Consider the following 10,293-nt stretch of genomic DNA (forward strand, 5'->3'; position numbering starts at 1 on the left):
CCCCGTCGTTGGTTCGCCGTTCGGTCGAACGTCGTCGAAAGGGAAGGGAAGGAACGACCCAACTACCGAACGGAACCTGAAGTAGAAGACGAACGAAAAGGACTAACGTAAGTAAATTTAAACGTAGTGAAGTTTAAGGTCAAAATCTGCACATCAGCTTCAGTGTAGAAATGGCAATGAAAGTCTTATGACCCGCGCTCCTCCAACAATGCATCATAGTTATATAATAAAATACAAAAATACAAATAGAAAATAGTGCAAGAAGTCTATATACACGTAAATAGAATATGATAATAATTACATTTACATTCTGTTCTTGTATATGATATATCATTCTATTTACGTGTTATTGCACTATTTATTTAAATTGTATTATATAACTTTGTTGGAGGAAAAAGAGAGGTATTTTTGACGTTGGAGTGATGATGTTACATTCTGGTTTGAGAGAAAACATCATATCGTCTGTCAGTTTGGTGTTGCCTTGCGGGAATATAATAAGACCTTTTATAGATAATGAAATACTATGTTTCACCAGCCTGAATAACATTTCCACTTTCTTTTTTTCTCAGCCAATACCTGTGGGTGAGAGTAGCACATAGCATAGAAATGGGTTTTCTATTGTGATATCATTCAATATCTAGAAAAATAATATACATCAAGCTATTGTGCGTTCTCTTGTAATGTCACTGGCATGGATTTTTTTAAATCAAAACCAGTATGGAGCCTGATGAATCAAAACTTTGAGCGTAATGAAATCATGTTATCATTGTTCCGACAAACATGTGACACGTTCATATCGGATTCTCCCACAAGGTGAGACACCCAGCATGTTATGTTACCTTTGGTGAACGCCACACAGTCGATGTCTGCAGGCTTCAGCCCTGCTTGCTCCAGCGCCTCCTTCAGGACCGTCAGAATGACAGCACGGTGGTGCCTGGCGGTGTCACTCGGCAAGAAACCTGATGGGTAAAAAAAACAGGTTGTTAACTTCACATTAGGGCTGAACGATTAATCGATTTTAAATCGAAATCGCGATTTGAAATGATGCGATTATCAAATCGCAAAGCCTGCGATTTTTTTAAACCTTTTTTTATTTATTATTATTTATTTTTTTATTCTTGTGTGTCAGTCATCCACACCAATCAGAAGTGCTGTGCTCCACATGTACCAGCCATTGTTAACCAATCAGAAGTGGCCCATGATAGAAGGTGATAGACAGATTGATCCAATCACCTGCCAAGTATTTGTGAAAGTGCCTGCCCTTTCCAAATGGCTTCCGATGGAGCTTTCCTAGATGGTTTGGTGAAACAAACCATCTGAGTCAGGTTAGTAATGCTCCATCACATGTGTTACATCTATTACAGGGTGAGTCTTAAACTGAAGCTTGACTTTAAAGCAACCCAACGGAAGTTTCATGTAAGTTTAGTTCTTTCACTCGTAGCTCGAGCTGCGGGGGTGCTAGAGACGGGAGCATGTTGATACAACCTTCCTAGCTGGAGTTATGGCCGCATTTTTCAATAAACTTACGTTGGGTCGCTTAAAAAATTAACAAACAAATATCGCAATTCGAAATCGCAATCGCAATATTTGTCAGAAAAATCGCAATTAGATTTTTTCCCAAAATCGTGCAGCCCTACTTCACATGCAAGATTGTTAGACTTTTACATATCACCGGTAAAGTGAAGGGGACAACTTGCCTTGACCAGGGGGGGTAATGTAGGTCCGTCTCGGGTTGGACAGCACTTCACCATCCCTGATGATTCCAATGCCAATCTTATTGGCACTTCCCTCAAATCCAATTACTATAGTCATGGCGGCTGAAAGACATTTACAGGAAATAGAATAGCAATGAGTAGAGGTGGGTAATGCATTATGTCTTTATATGGAAGTGAGGAATAGATTACATTATTTAATCTCTGTTAAAAACCCATTCTTTGCAAGAAAATAGAATCAAGAAAATTAGGTGATGGAGAAATAACAGATACTCAGCCTGCTATCTTGATGGTTGTAAATAAAACATTCGACCCTCATTTCTAATTTCAAAAGCAGGGAAGTAAACAGCAGGGAAGTAAAAGGACAGGCTGCAAGAGAGCATGAAATAAATGAAAACAAATAATGCTTTGTTTTTCATGACAGTTCGAAACCCAGGCATTGTCCAATATGTTCCATGCCCAGTGGAGTGTTCTCAGGGCATTTACCTTCATTTAGCAAGGTTTGCATGTGATTACACTGGGGTACTTTAAAGAGTGAAACACTTAAATATCTAACGGGATACAACATCAGCCTCATGGCAGATGCTTTGCCTACAAAATGCCTCATTATACGTTACATACATAAATACTTTCCACATGAAGCTAACCCTAAACCAAAATAAGGCTACCTGTGTGCAGCACATGAAGCTAGTAGTGTAGAATTGAAGTACCGTGAAGCTAGCACAACTAGCTTCACGGTACTTCAATTCTACATTGAATATTCAATTAGAAATACCTATCTTATTGCTCTTCTTCGGTGGTACACATTTATTCAACTTGTTCCTACTTTTTTAATAATAACTCTTTTACCTCCTGGATGTATTATAAGAACTTATGTTCAGTACTCATCTGGAGGGTCCCAAACATTGGAAGCTGTAGAGATGGCCTGACCAAAAAGCTGTGTCCGAATAATGTTTTACCTCAGCAGCATCTTAGAATTATGTTATATGTAATAAAACAGTCGTAATTGTGTAGTTTTGTCGATTCAAAAATAAAACACAGTGGGAAAAAAACGTGTTTTGTCATTTATAATCAGGCACAATGAGCAAAGACAGCGCGTGGTCGGAAATCATCGGTGTGCTTTGTGAGCGTGTGTGTGTTGGAGGAGAAGAAGAAGAAGCACTTTGTCTTTTGCATCCTGTTGAGAAAGTGCAAGTAAGATTATTTGCATTTCATTTTCCTGGAACGTGTAGCGGCTTGAAATGAAAACGTTTGCGTAATTTAACCGCATTTGCATTTGGAGATAAATTAAATAAGTAGCTACCTTGGTTATTCATTCAGCAGGCCGTCTGCTGCTCTTTGTCACAGAGCAGCTAGCGTTAGCATACCTTCCATTTAACACGCAAACATTTCAGCTATTTTTGTTTGCATGTATGTCTTTTACATGCATACTATTAATTTTGCATTCAGCAGTTAGCAAATAAGTTCATATTTTCTATTTAGTGCGTTTGCTGTATGCTCAAACCCTTTGTCAGAGTTTACTGCAGACCGTAGAAAGCGGCTGAGACGCAATATTTGTAAATACATGCATACTTGTAAACAGAAACGTTATGTAATACAAGGACACTGAAAACAACACTTATATTATATGACATGCATTATTTGAAGATACTCAAGCTGATATTCCTTAAAGTAATTTGATAACTGGAAAACTTTTTACCATTTCCTTTGAGTCACTATAAAAAAAATAACAGACCGATATATTGACCAATATAAGCGTTGTTGTATTTAATGTCTGATACATAACAAAAAATTAAAAAAACGAGTTCTCAGTGAAGCACATCTCTCATTTAAAAAACTTTACATTTCCAACTATAAACCTAAAGATACGTTTCCTGGTTCTACCAAGAAACATCACTTCTAAACCTTAAATTAATATCCTCAAATTGCTTGTTTTGCCCAACCAGAAGCATAATGATACAGAACAAAAAAAGCTATTTCTTTCTCTACAGTTAAACCTGCAGATTTGTTGGCCTTGATGACAGTTGAGTTTCTGACTTGTGTGTTGTTGTAGCATTTGCCACTTCTATAACAATCTGTTTTGTTTTTCCAGCGGCTCGTGTGCTGTTGTGTGTGCGTGTTGTGTGTCTGCAAAGTGTGTTTGGAGCCAGAGCCAATTCAAGTATGAAGAGAGGAAAGAAGACAGAGGATGCAGCTGCAGATGAGGAAAATGACACAGGCTCTGGTACTACAGCTGTTCTCTACATTAAAACCCTTACACACATTGTCCTGACTTAAATATGTGGCCTGACCCTATGTCTTTATTTCACCTGATAGCTTCAGCAAAGAAAACAAAGAAGGCGAAAGAGCCAGAGGCCCCGATACTGTACGAGGATCCTCCGGACAAAATGACCTGCAAAGATGGACGTGAAGCCAACATGAAGATCACTTCCTGGAACGTTGACGGTCTGAGGGCATGGGTGAAAAAGAATGGCCTGGATGTGAGTTAACAATGAATATAAGCAACATAAAGGATTTCCTGAGTTAAGTATTCAGATTGGTTTTAATGGAAAATGCTTGTGTTCTCCCTTCCAGTGGGTGCGTGAGGAGTCTCCAGATGTTTTGTGTCTGCAGGAGACAAAGTGTGCAGAAAAATCCCTCCCTGCAGCCATCACCTCCATGCCCGAGTATCCTTACAAATACTGGGCAGCGTCCGATGAAAAGGAGGGTTACAGTGGTGTGGCCATGCTCTGCAAGACTGAACCCATCAAGGTCACCTATGGCATTGGTGAGTGGTGTCTTTAACTGTTTTCATTTAAACATATGAACCATGGGCTTTTAATAATCTTTCAAATGCAGGGCATCATTTTAACTGAGCTACAAACTGGGGGCAGTCATTTCTTTAAGTCTCCACTAGGGCTGCTCAATTAATCGTATTTTAATCGCAATTACGATTATGGCTTGCAACGATTACAAAAACAACGTAATCGAAATAAAACGATTTTTTTTTTTTATTGGTTTTCCAGTTGAGTTATGCTTAAAGGTCAGGCTAATCAACTGTTAAAAACATACTGTTCACATTTTTTTTCTCCAATAAATTGATGTTTTCAAAGTAAATGGATAATCGTGATATCAATTGACTCAAATAATCGAGATTATGATTTTTGCCATAATCGAGCAGCCCTGGTCTCCACTGGTTGTGATGCAACTGCTTCAACATGCTGCACATAATCCATGTAAAATTCAAACTTGTTGCCTTTGCACTTTTGTATTACTGGAACTGAATACAACTTAAACTGAACCTTCTCTACCTTTCTCCAGGTAAAGAAGAGCATGACAAGGAGGGCCGTGTCATCACTGCCGAGTTCCCCACCTTTTACCTGGTGACCACCTATGTGCCAAACTCCGGCAGAGGTCTTGTGCGCCTAGATTACCGCAAAACCTGGGACGTGGACTTCCGGGCGTACCTGAGCGAGCTGGACATACAGAAGCCCCTGGTGCTGTGTGGTGACCTTAATGTCGCACACCAGGAGATCGACCTGAAGAACCCCAAGGGGAACAAGAAAAGCGCAGGCTTCACCCCTGATGAGCGCGAAGGCTTCACCAAACTGCTAGAGTCCGGTTTCACCGACAGCTTCCGCGAGCTCTACCCGGAGCAGACCAACGCCTACACCTTCTGGACCTACATGATGAACTCCCGCTCCAAGAACGTGGGCTGGAGGCTCGATTACTTCGTCCTGTCGTCCAGCCTGCTGCCGGGCCTGTGCGACTGCAAGATCCGCAACAAGGCCTTGGGAAGCGACCACTGCCCCATCAGCCTGCACATAGCTGTGTAGCTCAAAGTTTTACATGACCTTTACCGTTTTCTTACTACTGCCATTCAGAATCGTATACCAGTGTTTGATAGAGTGAGGTGTTCTTACATGTGCTGTCAAAACTCACTATGTCAGTAGGCTAGGCAGGAGCTTAGATGTGTAGTACTTTTAAATCAAAGTTTTCACATGAAACCTTCAAATAATGACTCCAAAGCAGAACGCCCATTTATCCTGTCATTAAAACAAAACACCTAACCATTGACAAAGCGCGTTCCGGTTTGGTTACTGATAAAAGGTTTAGAGGGTCTCCAGTTTGTCAAGGAGTGTTCGGCGTTGCTTTACCAAGAAGCTAAATGCGAATAGTGGAAAACAAAAACCTTTGAAGCGAGCATAAATAGAGTAAAAGACAAAACAGTTTTTCAACAGTGACCCGTAACTGGCTACAAACAAGCCTCCATGCCAGTAACCTGCAGTATGTTTGTGTGTTGCTGAACTAAACCACTTTTGCGATGGTTGTGATGTGTTAAAGCCCATTATGTTTGAAGCTTCTTTTCCAAAGCAGTGTTTCTTTTTTTTTTTTTGTAAAACATGCTCACAATAAAGATTGGATTTATGTAAAACTTTATTCCGTTCGTTATTTGATGACTGACTCAAAATGATTGGACAGATTAGCTACACCACAATGCAACTAAAAATAACACATTCCTCTGCTCAGTGTGCTTCAATCTACAGCTCAGTGAAAGATTGAAACACCCCTCTACATTTTTCTTAAATCTCAATCTCTACATATATGGCAACCATTCCATTCCAGTGTCTGTTGAATTCCAACACAGAAATGTTGTCAGTAGTTCATGAATCAAATAATAATAATTTACTATAAATAGTAAAACCAGAGAAACTGATAATGCTGCAGTGTTCTCTTAATTGTTTCCAGAGCTGTAGCTAGAAATCATTTTCTAAACAATATAAAGTCATAATCTAAGAACAGTTACTTTTTGTCCTATTCTAATCTAGCGTCAAGCTATATATACCCTTCAAAATATTACATCTCAAATTAAAAACCTTGACTATGTTAACTTCATGCTATGTGTCCGTTGATGCATTTTGAGATTGTACGACTGTCTGAACCCCTTCCCACACTCGACACAGGGGTATGGTTTTTCCCCTGAATGTGTTCGCTGGTGCCTCTTCAGGCGGTTGGCACTGAGGAAGCTCTTGTCACAATCGGTGCACGAGTACGGCCGGACTCCGGTGTGGTAGCGCAGATGTATGGTCAGGTAGCACGACTGAGTGAATCTCTTGCCACAGTGGGGGCACTGAAAGGGCTTGTGGCCCGTGTGGAAACGTTCGTGCTTCAGAAGCTCGGCGTGGGAAAAGAAGCCCTTCCCGCAGTCAGAGCAGAGGAATGGCCGCTCGCCTGAATGAGTCAGCTCGTGTCTTATCAACGTCGCCTTATAGACAAAGCTCTTGTCACACTGCGAGCAGCTGAAAACGTTTTCCCTGGTGTGGCACCGCTCGTGCTTCTTCATGTTCCGTTCCCTCTTGAAGCTTTTGCCACAGAAAGAACACATGAAGGGCATTTCTTCTGAGTGGATCTTCATGTGGCTCAGCAAACCACCATTGTAGAGAAATCCCTTGCCACACTGTGTGCATATGTGCGGCCGCTCCTTTTGATGGATGCGCTGATGTGCGGTGAGAGCTGCCCGGTAGGCGAAGCTCTTTCCGCAGTTGCAGGTGTGCACTCTTTCTTCCTGGTGAGTTTGGAGGTGCCTGTTGAGGTAGCTGGCACATCTGAAGCCCAGGTCACAGCGAGGGCATTTGTAAGAGTGCTCCACCTTGTCAGCATCCTCGCCGTGCGTTTTTAGGTGTCTTACAAGTGCAGACTTCCAGGCAAACGCCCGGCCACACTCTGAACACAGATACTCGCCGTTCTCCATGTGGGTGCTCTTGTGCTCCCTCTGATCCACCAGCGACTTAAAGAACTCCCCGCAGATCAGGCACTCATACCTGCGCCCCGCCTTGTGCGTCTGCCTGTGCCTCTCCAGCGACTGTTTGAAGGAGAACCGGCGTCCGCATTGAGAACACAAGAAGGGCTGCTCGCCTGTGTGGATGCGCTGGTGGGCTTTCAGTAAGGACTGGAACTTAAAGCTCTTCTCACAGTCAGCACAACTAAAACGTCCCTCTTCATCTGTAAGGGGCTGAAAGGCCATCTCGTCAGCCTCAACAGAGTGGACTTTTTCAATGTGCTGCTGGACCTTTGCTTCTTCTGTGTGCTGGAAGGAGCACTTAGGACAGTGGATCGAAGTCGATGAGCCATCTGCCACAAAACCTATTTGAAAAATAGAACAACAGTGTTAGGAGTTTTTCTTAGAGCCATCAAAAAAGGATTTAATGGCGCATTTCCACTACAGCGCGGAGCGTGGTTGTTTTTGGTTGCGTTTCCACTAGGCGTAGTTCCGGCTAGCGGGTACTTTTTCACAGTTTTCTGGCTCTCCAAAATCGAGGTTCTTTCCGGGCCACCAACCGGGCTGAGTATGCTAAACTAGTGAGAGAATCGCTGGCAACTACAACAAAATGAACATATTTTACCGTGATTTAATTGTAATACACGTTTCAAAATGATGCCGAAGTAACAACATACTGATACCGGTTAGTAAAAACCATGAATTAATGCTTTGACAAGTCCTGCCAAGACCAAGCGGGCAGAGAAATGCGTGTTTTTCTGAATGGGAGATCGGCTAAAGCTAACCAGTAAATATGCTGCCAACGTGTACAGCACTGCCACAACAACGGGCCTAATACAGACAGTAAATGAACCAGCGACTGTATTCGCCATGAGCACAGAGCAGTCTGTGGTTTGTACTGTGTTTTAAGCTCGTCCTATTTTTCTGAAACAGATATGGGAGCTGTGAGCCTCTGAGAGCAACCCAGCTAAACGGCTGATGTTGGATTTTTGTGTTTCGCATTGAAATGACTGTCACGGCTGCTCGCTACAATGCGGCGTTCTATAGTGCTACTAAACCCCAGTTCGCTAAACTGTAATGGAAACGCAGCATATAAGTGGAGGCCCTACAAAGGCTAACGATACACGTAGCTAACCGTGGCGAGGCCCTGCAGTGGAAATGGGCCTCCATTGAGTGATGCTCAAAAAGATTAGCAAATGGATTAAAGAAAAAAGCGACGTTATGTGTCTACGAACTAAAGGATTGCAAAGAATGCCAGTTTGGAAATGTTCCCCGTGATGTTTTTATTTAAAAGCTGTGCAATATTATAGCCCTTGGTAATGTATCGCAATATATAATCAAACAGCCTTTCAAAGGCACTTAAGGACATTCGAACATAAAATACTTTTAACTTGATGATGCAACCAATACCGATTTACAATATTAGGCCAGGGTTACCTGTCCATTATACAGTTATTGTATATGGATTGATGTGGCCGTTTAAGTCCTTTTTAAGTAACTGATTGTGAAAGATCAATAGAATATAAGTTGTCGTAAAAAGTGAACTCACTCTCATCCCACCGTCCCTTCGATGAGAGCGCATGGATGACCGCATAAGAGTGGGGTCAGCACGTGTTAAAGAGACCAGGAGAAAAATTAGTAAGGAACGTTGATCAGGATATTATCTATTACATGTCAATTCAGCTAAATCAGTTCTAAGAAGCAGGATCATCAAAAGAAAAAGCATTTGTGAGGATGCAATAGCAAGGCCGAGGTTTTACCTAAGTTGAGAGAGGCGAAGGGCTTCAGGTCCGGTTGGTGGTTGGCCTTGGTGATATCCATCCTTCTTTTAGTGGGGCCATGGTGGCTTTTGTAAATGCTACACCCGGACCTTCATGGGTGGGGTTTGCGCTTGACGGCAAACGTTGTGGCGGACCGCCTTCACTAGGGAACGACTTCATTGTCAAGGTTCAGGGCCGTGGGCATTCCAGGGTCAGGAGGTGAGAAGGGCTTCCAGAATGCTGCCTGAACCATCGTGCGTGTCTGCTGGATCGGTGGATCTGCGTTATCCACACTCCCATTGCCGTTACTAAAACGCAAGGCCGGTCAAGGCGCCATCGATGCATGGGCTCTCTGGGGCAAGAGTTATTTGGCATTGGTGATCATCAGTGGTGAGTTTTCCACCCGTGCGCTTGCGAGGGCCAGCTCGCCAGTTAATATTGTCGTTGTTGCAGTTGATGCAGGCACATGTAAGCGGCCGTCTTCCATGTGTTCCTGCTTGTGGCTCTGTGCGGGCTGACAGAGAGTGGAGAGGTCTCTCCTGGCAGGATCTGGCAGGGCTGTACTTTTGTCCCATGGTCTTGGTGCGTGGTCTGTGTCTGTCAAGAGACTGCCCTGGAAAGAAGAAGCAGCCGACCCGCAGTCATTGCACCAGGATGGGGGCGTTCCCAAGTGTGGATGACCGCCTGTGGGCGATTAGCGAAGGGGCAAACTTAATTTCTTGCTCCGCGCAGTCTGGGCCCCACGTCATTAAGTCCCCAACAGAGATTTTTTGTGGGAAGGTGCCAGAACGTTGTTGTTATCCTCTGAATGGATGAGGTTTTCCAAACCGCTTAAATATTTGGTTGTATCGCTTCTTCCCTTGCTTCGGCCCTTCTTCTTGCCATTGAGTTGTCTCTGCAGGAGCACTACCAGCGATCTTGCAGGCAGCCAATGGCTAGTGTCCGTTCCTTCCAAAAGCCTGTTTTCACCCATCCCACACTTTCGGGGGGATGTCATCCGCTTGTGTCCTAATTCGAACCGCTCTGGCGTAATCCGCGTCACTCAGTGATTATTTGCAACTGC

At 43.1% G+C, this 10,293-nt stretch overlaps 3 protein-coding genes across 4 annotated transcripts in view; 1 reads left to right on the forward strand and 2 right to left on the reverse strand.

The window, feature by feature from the left end:
* LOC104946831 (probable tRNA N6-adenosine threonylcarbamoyltransferase) overlaps positions 1–2,610 on the reverse strand; it is a 13,898-nt gene extending 11,288 nt beyond the window's left edge. Inside the window, exons 1-3 of the mRNA XM_010772718.1 lie at positions 2,488–2,610; positions 1,698–1,817; positions 840–959 (exon numbers count right to left, since the gene is read on the reverse strand). Coding sequence (XP_010771020.1) covers positions 840–959; positions 1,698–1,812 — 235 coding nt within the window. The 5' untranslated portion in view covers positions 1,813–1,817; positions 2,488–2,610. The remainder of the gene's footprint in view (positions 1–839; positions 960–1,697; positions 1,818–2,487) is intronic.
* Positions 2,611–2,823: 213 nt separating this feature from the next.
* On the forward strand, positions 2,824–5,846 carry apex1 (APEX nuclease (multifunctional DNA repair enzyme) 1). Its single transcript, XM_010772714.1, has 5 exons — positions 2,824–2,906; positions 3,805–3,936; positions 4,029–4,192; positions 4,287–4,479; positions 5,013–5,846. The coding sequence occupies exons 2-5, from the start codon at positions 3,876–3,878 to the stop codon at positions 5,525–5,527; spliced, it is 933 nt and encodes a 310-aa protein (XP_010771016.1). The 5' UTR covers positions 2,824–2,906; positions 3,805–3,875; the 3' UTR covers positions 5,528–5,846.
* A 176-nt stretch (positions 5,847–6,022) lies between these two features.
* Positions 6,023–10,293, reverse strand: part of LOC104946825 (zinc finger protein 11-like) — a 24,715-nt gene continuing 20,444 nt past the window's right edge. For both annotated transcript variants that reach the window (XM_010772712.1, XM_010772713.1), the window contains one exon: positions 6,023–7,835. In XM_010772712.1, coding sequence (XP_010771014.1) covers positions 6,574–7,835 — 1,262 coding nt within the window. In that variant the 3' untranslated portion in view covers positions 6,023–6,573. The remainder of the gene's footprint in view (positions 7,836–10,293) is intronic.

The sequence above is a fragment of the Notothenia coriiceps genome, unplaced genomic scaffold (genome assembly GCF_000735185.1).
Source record: "Notothenia coriiceps isolate Sejong01 unplaced genomic scaffold, NC01 NC01_scaffold00011599, whole genome shotgun sequence".
Classification (NCBI taxonomy): Eukaryota; Metazoa; Chordata; class Actinopteri; order Perciformes; family Nototheniidae; genus Notothenia; species Notothenia coriiceps.